Here is a 27,196-nt window from a genome sequence, read left to right on the forward strand (position 1 = left end):
AGTTGTTTCTTCTGGTTTGCAGATAAAGAAATGGAATTTGCCAATGCCTGGAGCATGATCTTTGGTTATTTACTGCGCATTTCGCTTTATTTGTTCACTTTAATTGTTTTTAAGAATGATGTACTCTGTTGGTTCTCCACCCAATTGTCCAGATGAATTGAAAGAGGTATCGGGTCGCTTTTGACTGCGCTGATGTGCTTTGTCATCCACCAATGAACAATCATCGGCTATGGCTTGAAATGAGGGTTCACCTAAATTCTCCTTTTCAAACAAGGCGTCTGCATGACCCCAGCACCCAATAGAAAGCTAAAGACTTCTTTGAACCTGTCTCCATCAGTATCTACTTGCCTCCTGGACAGCTGTGGCTAAGACTAAAGCTTTTGGTTAATGTGAAAAGGACTTTCATATTGTGACTAACTGTATGGGGACTACAAGTCAAAAGACCCAAGCTCCATGGCCCCAGCTGTGAACAGTCTTTGTAAGGTCTATAAAAGTTTATGTTTTTCCATGAACTTTCACATGTTCCTGTCTTCTTACGCTGCCATGGGTCCTACTCTGCACAGCCATGCGCTTGCTGTTCTATTCTTTGCTTTCCCGTTCATGGCCATCTCCACTGACCCCGGCCATCATTATGGAATCAAGTCACTTCACTTTGCTCTCTTTCAACATGAGACCATAAATAAAACAGGTTACATAGTAGTCAATGGTGTGGCAGGACCAGGGATCAGTGAAACCACCACACCTTTCGGGACCATATTTGTTTTCCAAGATCCCATGACTGTTACAGCAAACCGATCTTCGAAAGTTGTAGGCATTGCGGAAGGAAGTTCCATCACCTCTGGTTTTGATGGGCTGCGGAGCATATCAGTTGCCAAGATCACCCTGCGTTTGAAGCAGCACATGGGATCCATTTCCATCGTGGGAGGTACACATAATGTTAAGCCCTCCGATCATCCGGTTGTGGGAGGTACGGGTGACTTCCTGTTTGTGCAAGGCTACGTGAGATCATCTCCAGTGAACCTCAAGGGCCTTACAGTTACCTACAAAATCGAGTTTCACCTCTACTGGCCTCCATTTGCAGCTAAAACTTCTTGATCGACGGGCTTGCTAAGTAATTGTATACCTGTAGCTCATGCTCTGGGTTCTCAAACTTTCTTTTCTTGGCTAAAGCAATTGCTCTTCCTTTTAGCTTAACATTACTCTCCCTTTTGTTGTTGTCTTCGTCGTCGCTGTCAGGCTCCTGAATGAGCAGATACAATCAACCAATAATACCACTGGTACATTCGCAGGTTACAGTCAATACATAAAAAAAAAAAAAGAAGTCATACTCTAAAATCATAATTTAAATTGAACATAAGTTACCAATGGTAGGTAAGGTGAAGGAGATTCTGGTTGCAACCACTGCTATAGTACACTTCCAGCATTAAACAAGGCACAAGGTGCAATAACATTTATAAAAAAACAATGGGAAAAGAAAAGAAAGAATACTGTAGTTTATGTTGATGAGAGAAATAGATGAATGTAAATCTAAATGAACTTCAAAAACTGGTGCGAAAGAATAAGTATGACTCAGCAACATGGAAAACTGTTGAACAAGTTTGTATTTGCCAGCACACTCGAAAATGCAATATCAACACCGGGGCTTGTGCAAACGAGGACGATTGCAGAAAATCCTGCCGTTAGCCCTCACAAAAGCAGCAATGGCAACACTTATGCTTGCCCAAAAAACTGAAAAAATTAAGTGTCGAAGATCGTATCGAGCTGCAGAGAACGAAGATAAAGCTTATGTCAAGGACTGTTTTGTGCCCATACTTGATGATAACATAAGCAGAAGTGAACTCACCTTGCCTCAGTGACATGGCTGTGAACAACAACCCTATCGAGACCAAACATAAAGCTAGTGGAAAGGACTGCATAAAGAGAAAATATGAGCTTAAGGTCTAAAACAGCTAAAAAGATGTCATGGGCCTAATAGCCATTAATCAAGACCAACCAATCTCGTTATGTAAGAAAAGCCACATCAGTGTCCACGTCTGCAAAAGATGTCATGGGCCTAATAGCCATTAAGGTCACATGATAAACATCTCATCTTTCTGTCAATATAAGGGACTATCTAGGTACAAATCATAGAATATGAGCTTATCTAGGTACAATTAATAAATAGGGGCTAATTTAGGTAAAGTGGAAAAGCTCAAGAGCTTATTTAATATTTTAGCCAGGAAGGTAACATAAGAGTAATACATTCACCTTATTAAGTGTAGATTAATAAAAGGCTAGAAAGAGCTACTATTCTACTGGGATTGCAAAGGTCAACTGCAATATTCTTGCAAAAATCACTTTGAAATATGGTACCAGTGTGAATCATCGAGACAAATGTTTTAAAAACTGAATTCCTTTTGCTCCCAACCCTGCCTAGTAAAGCCGTAATCCCAACAACTTATTGTCGCTGCATGTTATTTTTCAGTTAACATATACATTTATAAAGTTCCAACAAAAGGTTTTGCACTTTGTACAAATGCAATGCTCTTTCTCTCTGCAGGCTTCAAACCAGCAGCAAAAGTGTTGATAAACTGTCTTGGACAAGGATAAATCAATGAACAATAAACTGTAATTTTCTGTTGAGGGACCTAGCCTGACTTTAAAGCTTGTATAATCTTAGAAAACAAGACAGCAATTGCTTCAAAAATAAAGAAATAGTGTAGAGCATTGACCTTTAGCAACATCATGATGAAGCATGAAATCTTAAAAGTCAAATATTGTTCAATTTATACTTACAGCTATAGCCTCCAGGCCTCCTGTTTGAGATGGAGGTGTCATATCCCGGCTGACAGAGACAATGTAATGTCCTTGCAGGAGATCAATCGCATCCTTCATGCACATGACCATAAAAATGGAGGATGTCAAAAACTATATTGAAAACAATTACAGAAGAGATGGTCATCCTTTCATAAATGGTGTCTAACAAAGTTATTATAGAAAAAAAAGGCAGGACATCAGGTGTGCAAAGAGCTACTGCTTCAATTACAAGTCAATAAATAATTGACCAGTCAAAGTATGGATGATTCTTCAGAAATATGACAACTATGTTAATGGTAAGACTACTGAAACAAAAGTTTGATGTGAAAGATTGTTCCTGCCTGATGGGCATTTATGCATAAAAAAGATATTTTCTTTTAACATTGTAATTAGGGTACCGGAAGAACTACAACATTAGATTTACCTACCCTCATCCCCACCAAACAACACACAACCATAAAATGGTGATAATAAGTGCAAAAGGTTTGAAATATTAACCTATTTTCTAATTATTGCAAGTATAACTTAAAAGAAACAAAGTACTTGTACCTGTTTTGTTCCATCACGAAAGTTATTCAAATAATAGCGTACAAGGGAATTATATCCATCTTTAAGGATCCCTTGAACCGTTCGCTGGCCAAATCTACAATCCAAAAAGAACAAATTCATAGTAGAGTTGAAAATTAGGTCCATTGTAATTTAAAATTAATGACAGTATTCTAATGCAATCATGGATATAGCAATGAACATTGTAGCAGAGAAATTTGAGCACACCGCTTTTGCACCAAGATGCACCAAAATAGCTTAAGAATATCATAAGCCAGATATATAAATTTACTCTCCATTTGTAAAATCAAGATACACATGTACCTGACAAAATCTCCTTTGAGTGCATGAGTGCCAGAATATTGTATGCTTATGTCATCACCATGATTAGCCCACACTGAAGATGTGCAAACATTTAAAAGTAATTTTAGTTAACATGCTAGGAAATCAAAATTGATATACAACAGACTGAGGACCAATATGTTACGAATGAATATCCTCTGAAGCAAAATGGAAATACTCACATATTTTAAAGCTTTCATCAAGATTTGCATGTGAACTAATGGTTTCTTCAGCAGCAAAAACACCAATCCTCCTAAGCTGAAGTTCCAACATTTTCCTACCTATCATGCTCTGCAGACATAAGTTAGCATGGTTACTGAAGTGAAGAGCACTAAAAGTGTGGCAAACAAGAATTACAGATAACTACACGCATGCGTGCACACACCTCTCCTTGAGAGAGGGAAGTATGTGCCTTTGTCTCTGAGAGGGAGGAAATTGCAACTTTAACGACATAAGCAATATGGATGCAAAAATGTAGTCCTCACACATCAAATTCAAAACTTCAAGTCGTTGATTTAGCGAGTGGAGGAACTTTCAAGGTCAAATTCATTCATCTAGTATACTACAATAGTTAGCTTTCATAATACACCTCTTCTGAAATTTCTTGTATTACTCTAAGGTGTAACAACCATACAGAAAGAACAGCTTTCAGTGAATGAAGGTAATCTATTGAGGTTAGAACAGGGGAGTTAAAATTGTCACAGCAGGTAAGCAACATCAACCACAAGTTTGCTACCCCAAACAAAAATGTCGGCTGCATACTCATTGTGCCACTATAGACAAAGCCAAGACAAGAAGCATGTTGCAATGTAAGTCAACTTACCTGTGTAACATTTGTTCGGTCTAAGCAATCAATACAATTGGTTCTTACAACTCCAAGTTGCTCCTTCATTTTCTCACCCTTTTCATTCAACAAGAGGTACCTATCAGTTTCAGACAAAGAGAAGCCAACATTAGCGGCTATATTTCATTGCTTATAAACTTCTATTAAGGGAACAGTTCTTTAAAACCTGTCCTTGCAAAAGCAATGGAATCAAGAGTACTTTAGGAACAATTATCAAATTGTACATCACAGAAAAATGCAATTACTAGAACATACCCATTTTTCTCAAGAAAATCTGCAATTTGATCATAGAGGAAGGAAAGGCGCTCAAAATGAACATGCCCACAGATCTTATGGAAATCAAAGTGCAGATATCTGCAAGATCACAGTTCTTTGCATAAAACATAACCGTGTTCAAAACCAAAAACAAAGTAACAAAAATGATTTAGATAAACAGAAACTTCACCTTAAACCGTCACCAACTATGGGCTGCATTGCATTTGTAAACTTTTCACTTAAGCGGCCCTCACCTCCATGCTGGTAAGAGATAAAGTGCACATGATTGAGCATTTGAAATAATAATAAGTGCTTGTTCAGATCCATTACACAACCCTATACCTGTCCATATGCACATTCTGTGCATATGTAAACAACTCATTGTTTGCATGGATTAAGTCTGTGTATTATCAAAAGGTGCTCTCCATGCATTTCATAAGAGGACTTGAGTATTGCTTACTATAAGAAAGTATAATTGCATACTGCCCATCATATTTAACCAATGCTCACCTTGTTGACAAGATCAACAGCTAGTACAGATCCATACTTTTTTCTTAGATCCAGAAAATGCCGCTCAGCTACTCTGGGCTGCATAACATGTCGTATACCAGCAAAGTTAGTGAAGGCAGAAAGCATTCAAGTACACAATGAGATGATGGCTATAGATGAACACACTTACAGCTTCTTCAGATCTCACAATCTCAAACTTAGGCTTATAAGTCAAATCAACAATTTGCTCCCAAAGAAACGGTATTGACCCCCGAACCTGCAAGAGGCAAAATAAGGAAAAGGAAAAATAACTACTTAAGCTCGAAAAACAATCTGGTCAATAACTCATAAAATATGAAAAATATGGATCTCATAACAGGGATGCTAAATATTTGCATACACCCTTATTTAAGCCTTCCATGAATTTATAAATGCAGTTTCTTTAAGTCATTTGCCTTTTGTTCGACTATTCGTATTCACTTCACACCATAATATTGTTTAAAACCACTTTCATGCATTGAACTTTTCAAGTCACTGATGTTTCTCAGTTGTTCCTCTTTCAAGTAACCTCAACACCCCTCCACCCCCCCCGGGTGGCCCCTCTTTCCTATCCCCCTTCATCAGGATGTTAGTGTTGTACGCGTTAATATTTCTCAAGTAAGATCCAGTAAGCATCTTACATCACTGTTACACTAATCATAATATTCAATATCCCACAGTGCCTTCCAAATATATAAGGCTGGGAATATGGAACAAATCTGAACTTTTACTAGTACTCTTTTCCTTTAGCATTAAGGACCATATATATGTGCTTGGTACTTCTATTAAATGTAAGGACTGAAAACGAGACCACAATTCATAATATATTTGCATTTTATACAAAAAGAATAGAATAACAGTGACTGTTACCTGAACAAATGATGAAGTAAACCCATTCATCTGCACAATTTGCTCTGTTTCCACAAAATTTGCAACATACCCATCAGGATCAGCTCCTCTTCTCCACATTCGGGTTCCTTTCAAAGGATGCAAATTCTAATCAATGAGACTAGCATGTCCGTATAAGGCCCTAAATATTTGAATTACTAAGATGCACTGGCTTTTAAAAATTATTTATCTGTCTATTTGGTAATTCCATTTCCTTTTCCCCTCCAAGCTCAATGTGCGTGGAATGATTTTGCCCACATAATGCTTCATACAAATGATGAAAATTTAACCAATACATGCAAGATACCAAACTTGCAAAAGTTATATATTTGTGCATAAATTTTTTTCTCTTGAAAAGTATGATTTCATTTCAAGTGGGAGAAAATCTTGCATTCAGCAAACGGGATTATATTTGTGCATAATAGAAAGGAGAATTTGTAATAATACTAGATTTTCATTGTTTTACACATCATTGAAAAATCAATCCCTGTCCCTCCCACCAAAACGAAATCTAAAAAAATTTTAGTGGAAAACCTTATTTCTTAAGAAACAATAGTTAGCATCTAGATAAACCAGGCTAAAAATATATTGAAGAGGCATTTCTAGCTTTGAGTACCATTTCTCCGTGTACATCTCCTAGCAATCAGAGTAACATCAACAATTTCTTTTCCAATGGCTGCTTGGAAGTGATGAAAACCTGATTAGAAGTTAAGGAGATGCTTCAAACAGAAAGACAAAGAAGCCAACACCAATAAAGCAGTCGTTAAAAAATGGGAAAAGAGTTTCTCAAGCCACAAAATGCTGAAATTAAAATTTTCGTAAAGGATACTCCCTTGCACAACTGGAAGCAAATATGGATCAAGCTGCAGCCACATGACCCAAAGGAAAATAAAATTAAAAGTAGTTACCAAGTAGAAACGTAAATGATGGAGGTGGTGCATGAACTGGATAGCTAATTGGGAATAAGACTCACCTTGTAGTCTATAAGTACTTCCATCATATAATTGTTCCAAAGAAATCTGGGTTCTGCCTGTGGCAATCATTTGATGACATAAGGAAAGGCCTCTTCACTTAGTTACTTAGTGGCAATAAAGAATTACATGGAAGTTTTGATGAATATTAAAAACTGCCTCATAAAGATTACCATAAAAGAAAAAGCTGTTTGTAGACAGTGGCACATCTCTAATAATGTCATAACATAGAAAAACAAGGGAGCAATATATGTATTCATGACTCAAAACATGAACAATTTACCTGTCTCCAAAGAGGAAGCAATTTAGATTCATCTCCCAGATCATATAATCGCTGAGCACTGTTGTGCACCAAATTGTAAAATGATTTTTTCACCATAAATATAATATTTAAAGAAAATATAGAAAAAAGACTTGCAAAATGAACAAAATTACACAATTGTTAATAATTCCAAAGTGCCTATGCCTATTGGATAAATATTGGAAGTTTGCAAGTTGATTGATCATATACTGTTGTCTTTCATTAGCAATTTAGGATATTGATGACTATATTCTTCTAGGATAGCCACATAACAAACTTATTCTTTGTAATTTGCATGTGCATATATAAGGCTTGATTTAGTAGCGTGGAGACATTAAGTAAACCGCTTTGGATGAAAGCTTTGTTGTAAGAAGATGTCAATTAAAACGAGGCTATTATATATATGTAAACCTTTCTTGGTTGACATATGTATTTCTTCTTTTAAAAGAATAATGTACTAAGTATGCGTAAATACAAGGCCTAACTTTAGAGAGCAGTTCACCTCAGTGTTAAATTGGTGTCATAAGAGAAATACAGACCAGAAGTCCTCTCTGCAATTTTTAGCAGCCCATAAAATTCATTCTCCACCTTTTTCTGCCAAAGTCGGCATAAAATTTTCTTGTGTTAATCAATCAACTCACGCATGCTAGAAGAAAAAGTGACGAAACAGCCAATTTACCTGTTCTGCAGGAGAGTTTTTAACAGAATGATCACAGGGGAGAACCTTCAAGGATATGACTTTGAAGATAGGATGCCCCAAGTAAGTTCCAACACATTCACGCTCTGCTATAACAATTAAATATGACCCTGAACACATGAAAATTTAACCCATTAAAATGATTGAACAAGCCAAATGGCCAATTCTGAGAAAAGAATCAAAATAAGAAATTAAAAGCAAACCAATTTTCATCTCAATAGATCCTGTAAATCCATATGCCCTACTGATCTAATCAAGCACTATAGATAGTTTTACTTTTCAATTCTGCTGGCATTTATGAAGCTAGTCAATCATATAGCATTACATTCCATGTTAAAGTTTTTTGATTTTATGATGCTGCCTTCAAGAAGTACCATGATGAACAGAAGCTACATTCGTTTGTCTGAATTAACCAACAGAATAAGGATAATAAAAAATAATCAGAAATTGGGTAGAAGACTATCATACCTGCAACAAGCTTTAGCATTCCAACTACTCCAAAAATCGTCTGAATCTTAGGAACACGGACAGAGCTGCATTCTGGAACACCATCTGGAGAACAGAACAGACATATACATCCAGTAAAACATCTAGCATTTTACCAACTAAAGACCAATACTGAATAGAGAAGCATAGCAAATGAGTAACAAGATAAAGCAACCTACCAATGAGCTTTATTGAGGCATCAACACGACTAATTGACAGAGAGGAAGCAGAAGAGCCATCTGTGGGTTCGATCACATACTCATCAGGGAATTCCCATAACCGCATTCTTGTATATAGCTTTTGGCATGACTCTGCCCTCTCCATCATTATTGGGATTCTATTTCACTACAAAATCATAACAAAAGGACAGCCCCATTAACGTTCATATTCAGTCATCAAAGACAGCAAACTAAGCAAATCAAACTCTGATTCTGTCCAAAGGAGGAAAGCTAATGAAAATTAGTTCCGGTAAGCACAAATTAAAAATTTACTCACAAAAATCAATCCGATGCAAAAAAGAGTAAACCTTTCGACTCAATTATGATCTATGAAGGTGGAGTTGGATCAAGCTTAAGGGAAAAACGGAAAATTAAAAACCGCTAGTAATATAATTGCAGTTTGTATGCAGCCAAAAAGAGGAAAGAGATAGGAAAATGAAGAGGGTACCTGGTAAAAGATGGAAAAAGGCAAAATTTTGTACGTGTCGACAATGAGATCCAAGTTTCCTAGGCAAGAAAGAAGGTATTGGTGGCCGCTTTGTTTTGGGGTCGAAAGTAGCTAAAAGGAAAGACACCCTTTTTGAAGAGCAGCGTGTCTTGCAAAGAGTAAGAAGCGATAACGAGAGGCAAGCGGAAGCCTGGGTGATCAACGTTGTTTGAATGAACGCTTGTGTGTGGCTTGTTCTGTTCTGTTCTACGTAGGATTTTGGGCGGAATTTTCTCTTTTTAACAGTCTTTGGCCAATAAAAGATAGCCGGACGACTTTGCCCATGTCCCTGGTTTACATCAACTGACTCTGCCGACGTGGATTTCGTTCACTACTCACCAATGACACGGACAAATGCCAACATTCTATCCTTCCATTCCATCATCAAACAAAGTTTGTTTCGTGCATTTACGACTAGCTTGATGTCTTAGGTTTCTAAATGCTACATCTTTTTCCCATTTTAATCGCAATTTTGTTGGATTTTGGTTCTAAATGAGTGAAGTTAACATGCTTGGCACCATTCCATCTTCAAAGTTCAAAACTTTAAAAAAAAGTTGTGCTACGGTTTTATATCTTCTTCAAGTCTGAAGAAACCTTTGACAATCCTGGCAAGATTTTAGCAGACTGTTCCAATTTTTAAAATAAACACTTAAAGACAACCCATGGGACTATTAGAACAGAACCACATCATTAGCTGTAAGAGGAAAGGTGTTAAACGCGAGAGCCATGGCCCACAGACAGCAAAGCTCCAGTGCAAGCAGATGATAGGGTATGTCTTTGAATCTAAAGAAAGATTAAAATCTTTGCATGACATTTAATGTGGGTTTGCAACATAAATCAGGAAAGAACAGGGAGACCTTTATCCTCATAATTGAATTATGTAAAATTGAAGGGGAAATTTGACATAAAGGTTCTGAATTTTTTATTTTTGAGATGCTTGGTAGCAGCTGCTGGCCTTGCAAGTGGTGCTTAACTGCTAATACAGAAAAAGTGAAAGAGCAAAATATTGGCAGTAAATTAGCTGTGACCAAGAAGATCTGAATCCTGTAAAACTTGCATACAACAAAACCATATAATACATTGTATTAGTTATTACAGAGATTCTTGTCATAGAATTGCTTATTCCATTGTGAATTCACTGCTTTCATATGCTTCTCGACTTCCTCTCGGCACAAGGAAACAGTTTCCCTGGCTGCATCTTAAAAACCATGGTACTGCTCCATCATCAAATGCTTGGTCTGACGCTGAGGCGAGATGCAAGCTTCTGACCCAAAGATTTGTCGGCCTGTAGCCACACGAGACAATTACATTACTAGCGGCAACCACAAGCTTATCATACCAAGTAGAACGTGAGTGACAAAAATGAAAAATCGCTGAAAGTGTCATCTTTCCAAGATTGAGAATCCTACCTTAGACCAGTATGAGATCCAAATGCTGCGGATCTCATATGTGACCCTTGGATCAGACAAGGCATCAACCCAGCGGTAAATAAAGCGTTCTTGCCTGAGACAGACAACCAAAAAGGAATTATGTAAATAAATGTGTAAAGAATGAAGCAATATCTTATACCTCCAACAAGAAAAAGAAAATACAGACAAGATACCTGTCAGGTGCAAAGGAGCGGTATCTCTCCCCAGGCTGCTGAAAGTTGTTCTCCTTGTCGATAATGCACTGTGACAGTAGTTAAGAAGTCATAAACAGATATCGGCACTGACAGAAAACACTCTCATTCTGATTCGCCAAACAAATTAAACAGTTTGTCTCAAAATCAAGATTTTCAGACATTGGGACCACGTCTTGGAACTAGAAATCAAATCATTGTCTAAGTTGGCACCAGATTCAAGTTCCACTCAGGCTTTCACAATTAAACGTTGAAATAAAATGCAAGGGGTGAAAAACCTTTTCTCTCTTGCCGCTGCAAATGGCAGTAGGAATAGGGTACTTCTCAGCATGGCGCACAGGATCAAACCTCGAAGGGAAGTAGTTCACCTGAAAAAAACATTCATCAGAGATCAAATAATAATTCAACAGTAATATCAAGGGTATTGCAGGGGATTCAGTTAATAAGATCTTTGTATAACTAAGGGTAGATGACAGAATGTTTGCCTAAGTTTTCTTTCGTATTTTCCTTTGTTAATGGCTAACGTAAGAGTTAAGATGTATGCATGTATTTCTATATATGCTAGGAGCATGCGCATCTGCATGCATGCCTATGTGCATCAGAGAATGAAAGAGAGATGATACCTCCTCGTCCCTATGCATGAAATTCATAAAACCCTCATGGTGATTATTGTGATGAGCACATTTGGGAGCATTTGCTGGAAGCTGCAGATAATTCGGTCCAAGACGGTGCCTCTGAGTGTCGGAATAGGAGAAGATTCTAGTTTGGAGCAGCTTATCATCTGAATAATAGAGACCCGGGACAATGATGGAAGGGCAGAAGGCTAACTGCTCGTTCTCCGCAAAGAAGTTATCAATGTTCTTGTTTAACACCAAGCGACCCACTGGCTGCAATGGGAAGATGTCCTCTGGCCAGGTTTTGGTTACATCAAGTGGGTCAAAATCAAACCTGTCCTCGTGAGCAGGATCCATTGTCTGAATGAAGAGCTTCCACTCAGGGTAGTTTCCAGCTGCAATTGAGTCATAGAGATCTTGTGTGGCATGACTGTGATTGGATCCACCAACTCTTATGGCCTCATCGTCCAACAGACATTTCACCCCACAAGTTGGTCTCCAGTGGAATTTCACGTACTGTGCCTTCCCAGCCTTATTGATTAGAGTGTAGGTGTGAACACCAGAGCCATCCATGTGCCTGTAATCCTGTGGAACACCCACATCATCAAAGAGGAAGGTGAACATGTGCAAGCTTTCTGGGTGGTGCGAAAAGAAGTCCAGAATCCTCCAGTTTTCCTGAATGTGGGACTTTGGGTTCGGTTTGAGTGCATGGACCATATCAGGGAACTTCATTCCGTCACGGATGAAAAAGACAGGGAAATTGTTCCCCACTAGATCGAAGTTACCCTGGTTCGAGCAAGGAATCAAAAAGAGCAAACAGTGAAATTACCACCTGAAAGCTAGGGAATTTTAGATGTTCAAGCAAATGTTGTTACCTCTCGAGTGTAAAATTTCACAGCAAAACCCCGAGGGTCTCTCAAAGTTTCAGGACTACCACGTTCATGAATAACAGTGGAAAATCTAACAATGACAGGGGTCTGAACTCCAGGTGCCCGAAGGAAATCAGCACAGGTGAGATGAGATATATCATGAGTGACCTCAAAGAACCCTTTGGCACTAGCTCCTCTAGCATGAACAACACGTTCTGGAATGCGTTCTCTATCGAAGTTAGCAAGCTTTTCCACCAAATGATAATCCTCGAGGAGAATTGGACCTGTCAAAAAAGTGTTCATCACTGTCTGATTTTATTTCATGTTTTTCTTTAGTTGGCCAATTGGCCGGGGGCTAGCCCTTTCCAATCCCATGTCAAAAGTGTTCTTCTTCAAATTCATTTCATATGTCAAAATTTATCAAAACAATTTCAGATTTCAATGCACTAAATTCTGATGCTTTTAGCTTTCCCCTAGCTCAATAACGAAGCCAAAAAAAGTCTGGTCTTTGAAATCTGGGACTGTGTTCAACTATTCAAGAAGCATTGACTCATATGAAACATGGTTCAAATCAATTGATGTTAATAATCAACCTTGAAAGGGAATATTGACAAATCAAAACCTTAACAAAGGTTAAAAGTAGTATGAGAAGGGCATCCAAATTGACCAAAAGAATTAGTAGTTGATGATTAGGAACTCCATCATCTGGGAAAATGCTACCATGAATGAACGTGATATAGGCACACCGAGAATTATATGATTACCTCTTGCCCCGACACTGAGTGATGAGTTGTTGTTATAAACTGGAGCCCCAGAATTGGTGGTCCAGAATGGAGAATTAAAGGCACTTGAGGGACGATACTGCATTAAAAAACAGCTCGAATAAGAAGAAAAATAAACAGATGGAGGCAAACTAATTGAAGATTCTACAATATAAATGGTGGTGTTAATTTTATCAGAAGAGAATATAAGAGTTGGACGACCAAAACTCTGAAAGAGCTGAAAACCAGAACTAGAGGAAAGAATACATGTAAGTCACTCAAAATTCATGCGGCTGAGTTGTTCATTCCTTACAGCAAGTGAGATATCTTTCTGAATTTAATATAGAGTTTCAACCATTAACATACTTTTATAAAGTTTACTAGTAAACAATCAAAAGATCACACCAAAAGAAACGATGACCAAATCCAGCAATCAAGAAGCACTACTTTTGCTTCTGGCTGAGTTGATGTAAACAACCCAAATAAATGAAACTGGAGTAGAAATTGAAGCTTAAAAAAAAAAAATAAACACTTGGTGCTCGGTACCTTGTAAGGATCCATGATAAGAGAGAGAAGGTAATCTGGATAGGAGAGCCAAGAGTGAAGGGAGCTCTATGTTTCTGTTCTGATTTATATATCCCCTTGCCACTCTAATTGGCAAAAATGAAATTGTGGAGTTTTATACTAATAACTTATTCAAGCAGTAGTTTCTTTTCCAGGTAAAATTTATAGTAATTTGATTACGATACATACAGTTAATCTGCAGCCGAAATCGTGAAGTTTAAACAAATGTATGGTAATTGAACAGCAGAGTCAATTAAATAAATTTTAATAGATTATTAAGTCATGTGTAGATGTGCACGCAATGAATTTTTAATGTGTTGGTATAGTTGGAATCCATGTGGATGCATGGGTTGAGATGAGAACAAAACAATGGAAATTAAGTAATAATGTGATTAAGGATAAGTTAGAAAAACAAAATGTGAGGACGTCAGGGATTCAGCTTTCAAGACCCCCCTCCTTATCCTGTTTTTGTGGCTTTGCAAACCCTCTGCTCACCGGTGGCAGAAAATGAGTTGAGGTTCCTTGAAAAGTGAGTTTTGGATTTGGATACTACTAGTATTTTGGTGTTTAACCAAAAAGTTGAGGAGAAGCAGAACCAATAGATCCAGTGGTGAGCAAAAACCCCATCCTCCCCGTTTTTGCACATGCCCATTTCTGGCTGACCAAGGACACTCGCCAAAGGGTGGAATGGAATAATTGTGGTAGAGCCGCAGGCTTCCTTCGAATGCCTCTTGCCTTTGCTGGTACATTTTAAACATTATATTATTGATTCAAACGCAGCCCTCTGGTCACTGGTTTGGTGGGGTTTCTTGTCTTTTCCTTCATATATATATCCTTCTGCCATTTTAATAAAAACTACTCGAAAGCTTTTGCAACCAAAGTACCAGTTGAAGCCCATGCAGCACAACACTTGAGTTGCATGGCATGAAACAAAGCAATGATAATTCTCTTTTTATCTGATGTATTTTGCCATTCTTTTGAATATATATATATATATATTGATAAATAAGCCAACCTTTTTACTAATAAGTTATAAGCATTACACTTAAAGGAGTATTACTCCTTAACAGTAGATAATGAACATAGCACCCTTCAACAGCCTGAGGGTAACGCCTAACAGCACCTAAACCACTGCAGTATCACTAATACAAACCAGGTCTACTTGGACCCTGATATTTCTCACGGGGTCTCACATCAGTTGCTACTTATATAATCAAGACACTCCTCTTGTTTATGTAGGATCCGTGATACTAAACACATAGTTATATCACCTAACCCTATAACATCTAAAATATAATCATGATTCTGTAACCGGAATAAATTCACAGCATCAATCCTTTAGAAACTATATAAGTCCCAACTAAGCAGTTCATATACCCCAGTAAACTCATAATTTCTCCCAGTTCAAACAAGAAGCATTACCACTCATCAGCCCAGATGATCGCTTTAGCCTGATATTCCTTCCCAAACTTCCACCTAAATCAGCTCATCAACTCAAAAGCAATCATCATAGCAGCAAGCATAATGATCCTTCTCTTCCTTCTCAAATTTCCAGGTTAAAACAAAATGATTCTTCCTTTTGAAACTCATACAATCACAGAGCAAGAAGGATAAGTTAATAAATTCTTATCTCATTTTTGAATGAATATGGCCTACAGCTAAATGCAAAGTGGAACAATGAGAAGTGTAAGGGTAATAGAATCAATGAATCATCGAGCATGTAACTTTCAGCAAGCCCTCGTCAACCTAAACGACAGATCTTTGGGGCCTCAAAAAGTGATTTGTAGACTCTTCTAGACGACAAATCCAAAACACACAAACACATATATACATATATGGCTTTCGGATTTGTTATCAAAATTTTCATTTTGATTCCGAAATAGATTCTGTGGGATTAATCTTCGGCTTTGATTTCTTAGTAAATTTACATTAGTTTTCCAGTTTGTTGTCACTGGAAATGATGTTTGGATGCTGTCTTATTAATTTCATTTCAAGTCACTCATGGTAGTCAACAGTCTTATGGCTGCAATCATAGAGATTGCCAGAACAAGGATAGCGACTTTGAGAATATCTACGATAAAGACATAACCAGATCCATACGGGAAAAAATTCTCTCCTAGATGCATTAACAAGGAGAAAAAGAAGAACAATATTGTCACAGAATAAGATAAACTATATAACATACATATGATTAGTTCATACTTAAGACACGATAGGAGGACTTGATTTTGTACCTTATGGAATCTTAACACAATACTTAAAGTTTAAAGTAAAAAACAACAACAACAATCACCTGCAACAATAACATAATCCTTAGTATAGATTGTGAAGACAATCACTACTTTATTTTCTTTTGCAACGCACCACGAGATGTACTAGGAATCATGCATTAATTTTTGCCATCATCAGCATCATCCTCTTCCTCTGGTGCTGGCTCATTTAGATCAAACAGGAAAGGAGTAGTTCTATTTCTAGACTCACTGAGATCCATGCCAAAGATTCTCATTGACGAAGAAGCACCCCCTGCTGAAACAGTAGCACTCCTTGACAGATGATCTTGATGCATCTTTCCCAAGGTTTCACGAGCCAAGTTCAACATCATGGGGGCCAGTTCATGCGTCAAGGGGTTGTCACCATTTTTCCCTTCCGGAGAGCCCACGGGAGTAAATGTTGGTGGGGGGAATGCCCCAGGGGTCTGCCTGTTGTGGGATCTGAGATGTCCAAACACTCCCCTCCACGTCGGAAAAGTTTTTTGGCATACGTAACACATAGGGGGGCAACCGGGAAGTTCCAGTTCCCCTTTCTTCCTTGGTTTCAACTCACTGCTGGAGGCAACATGAGTAGGATCACCGGCTCTTCCTCTTTTTTGGCCAATAAGTAAAAATCTACTCGCCCCAGCACCACCCTGATCCTGATCATCACCGCCCTGGCCCTTCACATCGTCTCGTTTACTTCCCTCCGTCTCATCACAACTCTCGGTTTCACTCTGGCTCATTGGGTGTTGATCACCACCACCCTGAATGTTCACATTGTCTCCGTCATCACCTTTCTCGGATTGAGTCTCGTAGGTCTCATTGATCTGCCCTGCACTCCTCTCTCGGGCACCCTGCGCGACTTGAAGGCTGTCTACCTCCTCAGACGATTCTTGCTGCTCCTCCTCCTCTGCGGAGAATTCCTCTTGGGCGGTTCCTGTGGGTTTGGTCATGCTAACTTTGAAAGAGAAATGAAATGTTTCGCTCTTTCTGGCAAAGCACTGGGTGTAGGAAGAGTAAGCCCTGCGGTGCATTTATATAAAGGTTTGGAAATGCGCTGGCTGTTAATTCTTCTACACTCGAGTAGAGGTGTGACTGTTCATCTTGAACCGTACACGTAGCCCTTTTCACATATCAAAAGCTGACGTCTCGTGGAGTTTCTTCCCGTTTCTTGCAGACGCAAAACTAAACGTTACAATATGGTGCTTGATGACTATGGAATGACAAGTTGGCCCCGGATGAGGTTAAGCTCACTAAGCATTTTTGGCAGATTTTCTTTATATTATAAAACACTGATGAGCTAGCTGTTGCCATATATTTTCTTGGCCAAGGGAATATGAAGCATTTGGACAGGATGCGGTATTTCAAAATTCAGCAGGCAGATATCAAACCTTTCTCACCTTTCCATGTATATAAGTTGCTTTAATGGAGAGTCTATCCGAAAAAAAGTAAAAACTCCCTTGCCACTCTGCATGCATAATGTATATCATCCAGAGGCATTTACATGCATTTAATGCCCACGGTGCCAAGTAAGGCAAGGGGATTTCACAATGAACACAGGGAAAAGTTTGTTACAAAGCTCATATGTACAATGCATTGGGAGAACGAAAGCTCAATAGTGATGATGCTGTTTATGATTTTACTGGATTTACTTCCTTTCAAGCAAGGATTTTGTTATCATGACCCTTGACTAACAGCCTCATACCACTAAAAAGCATTTCATCACTTAATTAATGTACATTCAATGAGTTTAGGAAAAGTTCGAGTTTCAAAATATGAGATAACTTCGACGGTGATTATATATACTACTATATAGATCATTTACAATATAATTATTATATCAAATTTGTATCTTAATTTCTGAAAATTTGTATATGTTTTGGAGATAAATTAATGTTACTTTTCTTAATCAATCTATATGATGTATATCTAACTTTTTTCCCTTACAACAAGATGTGATTCTAAATTTTTATTTTCTTATATGTGTAGCTTGTTTTTTATGGATTTTTTTCGTCTCTCTATATAACAATTGAGATCGAGTGAAAAATTAAGTATAAAACTAGACAAAATATATGGTTTTCAAAAATTATAATACATCAAATCAAAAATATAATCTATTCAAATTAATAACAAATAGGTCTTTCTCTTTCCGTATATATGTATAAATGTATACACTGGATAGGATATCATTAAACTAGAGTATATATGTTTATTGGATATTATTTTTGTCATGTACATGACTAAAAATATTATTTGCTCACTTGTTTAAGCATGTGAACAAGAATGTTGAGATTTGCATGCATTAGGGGAGAAAAGCTAAATGGAATGGTGATGATGCCATGATTTTACCGGATTTACGTTATGGTATGATAACCTCAACTAATAACGATCTTAACTAATAACGTCTGATCATCAAAAAGATTTTATCATTTAATGTAGATTCAATATGCGATGACGGCGGTAATTATATATTATTATAATATTTACAATATAATTATTATACTAAACTTGTATCATAAGTTTCGAAAACTTATACTTGAACATATATCTTTTTTTTTTCTTAATATAAACTAAGTCAAACAATAAATTGATCACTTTTTTTCTAGATTTTGATTTCCTTATATACGTAACTTGATTTTGATAACTTCTTTAAGGTATAATATACATATATATATATATATATATATATAAAGTTTTTAAATTATTTAAAAAATTTTAAATAAATTATTATTCTTTAATTCCGTTCAATCAAGCAGTTTTACTTTTATTTTGAATTAAATAAACTCTTGTATTTTTATTTTAAGTAAAATAAGTTATTGTGACTAATTATTGACTTAATCAAAATACCATTAATAATTTTATATAGCATAACGTTGATGACGTGGTATGTTGAGATGTTATAATAAATGATGATGTAGCATATTGATTTAATATGATAATATGACATGATAACATAATCATGTCATAATTTTACTGAATTCATTTTTTTTTCAAAAAAAATTTTTGGTATCATAACGTTAATTATAATAACATTCGATCGTCAAAAGGATTTTATCATTTAATATAAACTCAAAATGAGTTCCATGAAATTTATGAGATGACAATGATAATCATATATATTACTATAATGTTTACAATATAATTATTGTACAAAATTTGTATCTTAAGTTTCAGAAACTTATACTTGATCAAAGATAAATTAATGTTACTTTTCTTATTTAATCTACGTTAAGTATGTATCTAACTTTTTTTCTTAACACGGGGTTAAATAATTAACTAATAATTTTTCTATTTCCTTATATACGTAACTTTGTTTTGATAAATTTTTTTCTTTAAACAAATATCATTGAACAATATAATTAACTCGGGTAAATAATTAAGTATAAAACTAGATAACATATATACTTTTGAAAAATTATTGTACATCAAATTAAATACATAATCTATTCAAGTCAACGACGAAAAAAATATTTTTCTTTTTGTATACGTATAAATGTATATTTTGAACAGGATATTATTAAAATAAGATAAATATATGAATTTCTTTAAAAATTTAAGTACCACGGCAATAATATTTCTTCTTGTTGGTACATTAAATTGCAAGAAAACAATAGTATGCTAGACTCAGCGAAAGCTTATTGGGCCTTTGAGTTATTTTCTCCTTAACATTTTAGATATAGTTGAAAGCTTATTGGATCTTATTTTTATTAGGTTTTAATTTTAATAAGTCATTATTCTTTTATTATGTTAAATCAAGTTTTTATATTTTTATTTTGAGTAAAATAAATTTTTATTACTAATGGTTGACTTAATCAAAATACTAAGCTTATCAATTAATTACTTAACCCATTTTAAGAAAAAATTAGTTAAATAGTTGATGTAGATTATTTAAAAAAAGTAGTATTAATTTACGTCAAACAAAAATAAGCTTTTGAAACTTAACATATAAATTTGGTATAATAATTGTACTGTAAACCTTACAGTAATATATATGATTACCGCCATCATGTCATATTAAGTCTATAATAAATAATAAAATCTTTTTAATGATCAGAAGCTATTAGTTAAGATCGTTATTCGTTAAGATCGTTATTTGTTATTCGTTAAAGTTATGGATGTCAAAATCTTTCCTTGAAAGAATGTAAATCCAGTAAAATCATAGCATCATCACCATTGACTTTTTCTCTCCTAATGCATGTAAATTTGACATTCTTGATCGCATGCTTAAACAAGGGAGTAAACAATACTTTTAATCATGTACATGACGAAAACAATTTACCCTATTTTAGTAATATCGTGTCGAATGTGTATATTTATACACATCAACATATGTACGGAAAAAAGATGATTTATTTGTCATTAACTTGAATAGATTATGTTTATAATTTGATGTATTATAATTTTTGAAAACTATATATGTTTTTTAGTTTTTTATACTTAATTTTTTACTCGAGAAGAAACAAATTTATACAAACAAAGTTATGCATATAAAGAAATCAAAATTTAGAATTAGAATCCGTTTTTAGCAAAAAAAAAAAAGTTAGATATATATATGATGTAGATTGATTACGCAAAGTGACATTAATCTATCTTCGAACATACATACATTTTTAGAAGTTATGATACTAATTTGGTATAATAATTATACCATAAATGATACAATAGCATATATAATTATCATCGTCATCTCATATTTTATGCAACTTATAATGACATATATGATTACCTTTGTCATTTTGAAATTCCTTTTTTTTTTTGTTTAAACTAATACCTCATTTCATTTGTTATGTTTAAAGATTTTATCATTAATACAAGCTACATATTTGACTGAGAAAAAAAAAAAAAAAAAGAAGGTTATTAGTCATAACAAACTCTTTCCTTTGTAAGGAAGTAACATAGTTATGTGGTGTTTATTACTTTCTACATCAACGTTACGTAGATATAACATGATTAATGATAACTAATCATGAATTTTCTTGAATAATTCAATAGTTTTTCTAAGCATTATGCTAAAACTTGATCTATTCAAGTCAATGAGAAACAAATCTATTTGTTTCTGTAAATGTGTATAAATATACACATTGGACGAGATTTTACTAAAATAGGATAAATATGTATATTGAATATTGTTTTCACCATGTACATGATTAAAAATATTATTTACTCCATTGTTTAAGCATTTGATCAAGAATGTCAGATTTACATACAATAGAAGAGAAAAGCTCAATGGTGATGATGCTATGATTTTACTGGAAGGAAAGAAGTTAGTATCATAACCTTAACTGCAAACAATGTTAGCTAATAACATCTGATCGTTAAAAGGATTAAATCATTTAATGCAAACTTGATATGAGATGACGACAGTGATTATATAGATTACTATAATGTTTACAATATGATCGATCACTTTTTTTATTCTAGATTTTGATTTCGTTATACACGTAACTTTGTTTGGATCGTTTTTTTTCTCTTTATAGAATCATTTAATTAACTCGAGTAAAGAATAAGTATAAAACTAGATAGCATATATAATTTTCAAAATTATTGTACCTCAAATCAAATACACAATCTATTTAAGTCAACGACAAATAGATCTTTTTCTTTTAATATATGTATAAATATACGGATTAAAGAGGATACTATTAAAATAGGGTAAATATGTATATTGGATATTATCATTGTACAACATTGGGGTGTCCTTGTAAGTCATCTTCTTCTTCCGTTTTAGTTCAAATTGGGATGTGTTTCAATGATTCAACTCAAACCGTTCATTTTGAGGCTTTCTTGGCGCATTAGTCCCAAACAAATTTCGCCTTGTTTTCTCCTTTACATTTTATATATATATATATAGAATGTAAAGCTTATTGGGCCTTTCTTTTCTGGGCTTTTCTTTTATGGGCCTTCACTCAGTTTTTTTTCATAAATTTATTCGTCGTGATTTTTTTTTAACTTTTTAATATTAAAAAGCATCAAACAATTATATTATAAAACATTTTCAAAATTTTATATAAAAAAAATCAAAATTCATATTTTTATATTCATTTCCGTAAAACTTGGAGAGAAAGAAAAGAAGACCGAAGGAGGTACTACTACTAATAACATGAAATGCTAATACCTTGCGTATCTTTGTCATTGGTGGCGTGCTATAGCCTATGAGTTGACTTTTTATATGAGCAATGCAGAGATTGAGGAACCCAAACCCTGGAGCTTAATGCTTGTCTTTGAGGACTTCATTTCCAGAAGGATCTCAACTAAAAGCCAGCATCCTTTCTTCCCCTGGAATTTGCAAATATTTATGAGGCTTTTCTTCCTCTCTTTAAGCATCAACTCATTGATATGAATATTTGCAGATTGACTCATCAGCTACAGCTCATGCGGAGGGAACAGATGCTGGGGCAATTTCCACTTTACAGAGTGAACATATGCTACAACTCATTGACTCATCAGCTACTTCTTTCGAGGTAAAATGGACCATTGATATGAATTTTAGGTGCTAAACAAATTTAACAGCCAATTCATATGACCCATCTTAATGTCTGAGTATGTACAAGGCACTTAAACGCCTGACTGGCCTCTCTAGGAAGAGAAATACACCGGTTAATTCCAAGCCCTTCTATCGTCATCTAAAACTTATTCCTTCCAGAAATTGGGCTTGAATACAACTCATGTTTAAACCGACAAATTTTGACATAAATAACTATTGATAATAGACTACTGAGCAGAATTTCCCAATAACCGCTCCACTGCAGCATGAACATTCCCTGCAGAGGCAATTAATGCTTGAATATTCTCTTGAGTGTCGATGAAACCCATTTCTTGAAGCTGTGACAACTGGGTGGCATATAGTTGCTCTGGAGGTACTGATATGAAGGAATATTTGCTAATTAGTGGGGCAACATATAAAGTGAAATGGCCAAATAAAAAACTGACAACACTAACCATCAGATCTATTAGGAACAGCCAAGCTGCCAGCCCCAAGTCCACCAAACATGGTCATCAGTGCCTCCAACCCCATGTTGTTGAGCGTTCCTGAAAAAAAAATTAAGATTATAAAATTAGTACCCAGTAATCTAAATAATTTTTAACTACTTCTTGTCTCTCCCCCATTTTGTTGAATTGGAACAAGCACAGTGAGCATAGATGGTGCTACTAAAATCTGGAAGACATCCACTATGATGGATGATGACGCATGAGCATAGTTGATTTACGATTTTATTTAAAATTAAATAGAATCGTAGATGCTCCTGCATCAGATGAGATGAGATGACAATCACCCTGCAAAATCTTTATAAGATTATAAACTCACATCATCCAACTTCCACATTTTGAATTCTTAATTCACTATTAGTTAGGAACCAAATCGCAGTCAAACTCTTTAATAACAAAGAAATAAAATTGAGCGCCTAAAAACTTATAGATGGAAAAAAGATTAGACAAAACCATATCACTCATTATATGATGGTGTTGATTTCAATAAACAATACAGTATTAGCTATTGCAAATCAGAACAAGCCTGATTTGCGTATGCAAAGAACTCCTAAACCAGTAAGAGTGACAGAGAAACCACAGTTCTCATGACAAAATGCAAAATGATTTCAGATAAAATGAATTCTATACCTGCACCTCCACCAGTCTGAGCAGGTTCCCTGCAAGAGAAGAGCAGATTTAGGGAAAAAAAACCATTAGCAAAAATCAATGCTTCACACAAATCCAGGTATAATTTGGTTACTAATGCAAGGATACCAGCATTTTCAGAATCCCTCATCTGTTAGCAAATTTTTTAAACTAAGACTCCCATTGCTTTGAAAATATTTCATTTCGTTCTCAAGCATTTTCTTTCTTCCCGTTCTAGCACTCAAATACTTTATTTGTTTATTATTTAGTAGTTTCAAAATAGTGCATAAATGCTTACAAGAAAATGATATTCATATCATGTCTACAATCAGGTTTCCGAATATTTCATCTTGTAAATAGTAATCTAAAATTGCTTTTCAAAATAAAATGTGCCAATATCACACCTTTTGGGAAAAAAAAACTGGGCATGGTTCAAAAAGTTTATAAAACTATATACAAAAATACCAATGTTTTCTCAAAAAAACAAATGAGTGGTGCAAACTACATAGAATTGTAGGATATGAAATTTTGATTTATTCAGCAGAAAAATTAATTCAAAAGGAAACAAGGAAAACAATCATTCCACTCACTGGGTTGATTGTGGCCGACTAAGTTGTGAAAGAAGAGACTGCTGCAAAGTCAATAGTTGCTGCAAGAGAAAAAACCAGAACGATGACATGTCAACCTTCCTAGTGCAAACATTTACGTTATATCCTAAATTTAACAACATTCTTAAAAGGAACATTTCAAGTGAAAAGGTAACTAAGGTCAAATAGAAAAATCAAATCAGGTTATGCAACAACAACTTAATAGTTCAAATTTACTTTTGCATGCAGAAGAACTTGCTGGTAAATAGAAACACACTTCTATATGTTTTCATGCATGTGAATGAGAGGATATAAACTGCAGACTGGATAAAATTACCTGCATCGTCTCAGGAGAAGTCAACTGACGAAGAAATTCAGGGTTTTGCATCATTTCTCTTAGTTGAGAATTAGAATCAAAAATGCTCCGAAGTTGAGGATTAAGACCAAGAACCTGGACAGTGGCAATGTCAGGAAACAGAAAACTTTACCCTGAAGCCCTAATAAAAGGAGTATACAAGATAAACTAACACCTGGTTCATGTACTGAGGGTTGGACAAGAGGCTTTGCATCATCTGTGAAATAGCTGGATTTTGCATCAACTGATTCAGTATATTACCATCCTGCATAGCACCAAACATGCCTTCGAACTCTGGGAGACCAAGACCACCTAACCCAACAGGTGCCTGTGGCCTAGCATCCGCACTAGCATTTGACCTTGTTGTATTAGTTTGGGCACCTCCGGCTGCCAGATTTTCAGTCAATCAATAGCTTATTGGTAATAGTTCTCTAAGTCATTTTTTCAAACTGGGAACTATAACTCATAAATCATCATCTGAAAGCAAATCAGCAGAACTATAGCACAGATAACTGCTTCAAAAGTAGAACATTCTGAAGAATGGAAAGGCAAGAAGTTGCAAGAAAGCAAGAGCTTACTAGCAGCAGAAGACCAAGGGTTTGGTAGTGGATTAGTATTGGGAGCAGGAGAATTGGCATTAGTTCCAGAAGTGGGTGTGGACTGGTTGGTTGATCCATCTCTGGCTTGGTTTCCTCCTTGAGTTCCCAAGAGGGCTGCAAATGGGTTTGCGCTATCATTTCCAGTATTCCCAGCCATCGTGGTTGCATTCAGAAAAGGCTCTTGAACAGTTTCATACATACGGCGGAGCATGTTAAACCCTTCAGGTGATGATTCAATGTTGCTCATCGCTCTGTCTGTATTCCGCATCATTTCACGCATGAGCTCAGGGTTTCTTGCAGCTTCAAGTGTTTGACGGAGAGTGCTTGGATCATTAAGTATGTGTGCAAGCTCAGGATTTCGGTCAATGATGTCTCGCATTTGAGGATTGTTCATGATCAAGCTTCGCATTATCTCAGGGTTATTCATTAAATTCTGAACAGCAGGCATGTTCATTATTTCTCTCATGATGTTGGGGTTTTGAGTCAATTGTTGTTGTACTTGTTCAAAATCTGGAAGCCCAGCTCCGAAGAGACCAGCACTGCCACCTAAGCCACCAAGACCAAGACCAGGAAAAGGTGAAGCCTCAAGACCAGCCCCTCCTAGTGCATCAGCTTCATTTGAACCAACAGTCCTTGCATTTGTTTGAGTGGTGTTTGAAGCCCCAGATGCGTTCAATCCAGCTGCATTGGTTGTTGTTGTTGGTGGTGGTGCTGGTGTTGGTGCAAAACCGCAAACCAAATGGACAGTGTGATCTGCCTCCAAACCTAAATTATAAAATTGAAAATACCATCAACCTTTATGAAGGCATAACTAGAGGAAGTAACATATTGGATGTCAGTCAATCAATCTCCCATCTACTCAAACCTTGGTGCAGAGATAAAAGGGCAAGCAACCCCCGACCAAAGTGAACCTAACTTAATAAAGGATTATTCAACCACATAAACTATAACAAAACTTCCGAGGGAATTAGTTTCCAAACATTCAATTCAGAATACTGGGTTAAAATGCTTTTGCTTTATCAAATATTAGGGGTATCAACAATGAATTCAGTAACTCTATCCACTTATGCATCCAATACATCAATAATCCTAAAAGCAGGTAAAGTTTTTAGCTCCCAAATGAAAGTTGGAAATTAACAAAACTATAATGAATTCTAACGAAGTAACAAATGAATGAATACAAATGGTTAAAATAGGAAAACACGGGATGGATTGACGTACCGTAGCTTTGAAGAGTTTGATCGTCCTTTAAGATCCGGCCTTTGTAAATCAAACGCTGCTGATCGGCGGGGATATCGCACTTGCTGGCCAGAAGTGCCTTAAAGGACTCGACGGTGGAATCCAGCTTGATCTGAACGGAGAATTTGGAGCCGTTTGAGCATCTAACGTTGACGGTGACTCCATCTCCGTCGTTGGCTTGACTCCCCTCTTCCGTAGCAGCACTATTATCACCTCCTCCCATAGTCTTTCTCACCCCTCCCAACTTGGGAGGCCCCCTTCGACACTCTTTAATAAAAAAAAAAAGCAAAAAAAAAGGGAAAAAATTCTCAATCGATCAAAGAACTACTATAAACAAAACCCAAATCTGGAAATAAAAAAAAAAAAAAGTGGATCAAACGGAGAGATTGAGCAGGGATTGTGTTTGTCTTGCTGAAGAAAGAGAAAGATGAACAAGCATTTGTTTATAATGAATAAAATAATAAAAACAAAGGAGGGGCCCGGGGAGGAGGTGACTTTGCCCACCTAAGCAGGGAAAGTATTAAGTTGTGAGCTGATGTGGTCGAGGTATCTGTCTGAATAATAGTCTAATAAAAATAATTCTGCTAAGTAATCTTAATTCCAAACACAAATTACAAGTTTAGAGACAAAACTTTACAAGCTGGGCTTCTTTGTCTCACATTGTAAGAGAAATGCTTAGGTCTAGTTCCTCCTAACCCTCATCCATTTATTTATAATACTATATATTTATTTATCATCCTTCGAATTAATAAAATTTCATTA

At 35.8% G+C, this 27,196-nt stretch overlaps 5 protein-coding genes across 8 annotated transcripts; 1 reads left to right on the plus strand and 4 right to left on the minus strand.

Moving 5' to 3' along the window:
• LOC108662375 (dirigent protein 19-like) lies at window positions 360-1,215 on the plus strand. Its single transcript, XM_018122497.1, has one exon. It carries the CDS (start codon window positions 454-456, stop codon window positions 1,093-1,095), a length of 642 nt encoding a protein of 213 aa, XP_017977986.1. The 5' UTR covers window positions 360-453; the 3' UTR covers window positions 1,096-1,215.
• Window positions 367-9,604, minus strand: LOC18610655 (phosphoinositide phosphatase SAC6). Of its 3 annotated transcripts, none has more exons than XR_001928280.1 (22): window positions 9,321-9,604; window positions 8,834-8,999; window positions 8,637-8,720; window positions 8,151-8,278; window positions 7,974-8,065; window positions 7,454-7,511; window positions 7,173-7,229; window positions 7,029-7,062; window positions 6,816-6,896; window positions 6,182-6,288; window positions 5,463-5,549; window positions 5,294-5,371; window positions 4,974-5,044; window positions 4,784-4,882; window positions 4,508-4,607; window positions 3,867-3,975; window positions 3,667-3,739; window positions 3,346-3,439; window positions 2,776-2,868; window positions 1,844-1,910; window positions 1,363-1,761; window positions 367-1,240 (listed from the first exon to the last, which is right to left on the minus strand). XR_001928280.1 is itself a non-coding variant. In XM_018122474.1 (22 exons), exons 3-22 carry the CDS (start codon window positions 8,979-8,981, stop codon window positions 1,631-1,633), a joined length of 1,791 nt encoding a protein of 596 aa, XP_017977963.1. In that variant the 5' UTR covers window positions 8,982-8,999; window positions 9,150-9,223; window positions 9,321-9,604; the 3' UTR covers window positions 1,326-1,630. The 3 variants fall into 3 exon arrangements, 2 of the variants coding, with proteins under 2 accessions (XP_017977963.1, XP_017977956.1); XM_018122474.1 differs by lacking the exon at window positions 367-1,240 and adding an exon at window positions 9,150-9,223 and having other exon boundaries at window positions 1,326-1,761; XM_018122467.1 differs by lacking the exon at window positions 367-1,240 and having other exon boundaries at window positions 1,326-1,761.
• Window positions 10,351-13,884, minus strand: LOC18610656 (catalase isozyme 2). Its single transcript, XM_007046458.2, has 8 exons — window positions 13,771-13,884; window positions 13,228-13,324; window positions 12,470-12,747; window positions 11,604-12,380; window positions 11,259-11,348; window positions 10,963-11,030; window positions 10,769-10,862; window positions 10,351-10,644 (listed from the first exon to the last, which is right to left on the minus strand). The coding sequence occupies exons 1-8, from the start codon at window positions 13,783-13,785 to the stop codon at window positions 10,585-10,587; spliced, it is 1,479 nt and encodes a 492-aa protein (XP_007046520.1). The 5' UTR covers window positions 13,786-13,884; the 3' UTR covers window positions 10,351-10,584.
• On the minus strand, window positions 15,947-17,025 carry LOC18610657. 2 transcript variants are annotated; one of them, XM_018121369.1, is made up of 2 exons: window positions 16,550-17,025; window positions 15,947-16,081 (listed from the first exon to the last, which is right to left on the minus strand). In XM_018121369.1, exons 1-2 carry the CDS (start codon window positions 16,991-16,993, stop codon window positions 16,046-16,048), a joined length of 480 nt encoding a protein of 159 aa, XP_017976858.1. In that variant the 5' UTR covers window positions 16,994-17,025; the 3' UTR covers window positions 15,947-16,045. The 2 variants fall into 2 exon arrangements, with proteins under 2 accessions (XP_017976858.1, XP_017976854.1); XM_018121365.1 differs by having other exon boundaries at window positions 15,947-17,025.
• Window positions 22,414-26,863, minus strand: LOC18610658 (ubiquitin domain-containing protein DSK2b). The gene is made up of 8 exons (XM_007046460.2): window positions 26,417-26,863; window positions 25,175-25,960; window positions 24,772-24,983; window positions 24,579-24,692; window positions 24,245-24,303; window positions 23,658-23,686; window positions 22,980-23,069; window positions 22,414-22,900 (listed from the first exon to the last, which is right to left on the minus strand). Exons 1-8 carry the CDS (start codon window positions 26,655-26,657, stop codon window positions 22,752-22,754), a joined length of 1,680 nt encoding a protein of 559 aa, XP_007046522.2. The 5' UTR covers window positions 26,658-26,863; the 3' UTR covers window positions 22,414-22,751.

The sequence above is a fragment of the Theobroma cacao genome, chromosome 1, assembly GCF_000208745.1.
Source record: "Theobroma cacao cultivar B97-61/B2 chromosome 1, Criollo_cocoa_genome_V2, whole genome shotgun sequence".
NCBI classification, from domain to species: Eukaryota; Viridiplantae; Streptophyta; class Magnoliopsida; order Malvales; family Malvaceae; genus Theobroma; species Theobroma cacao.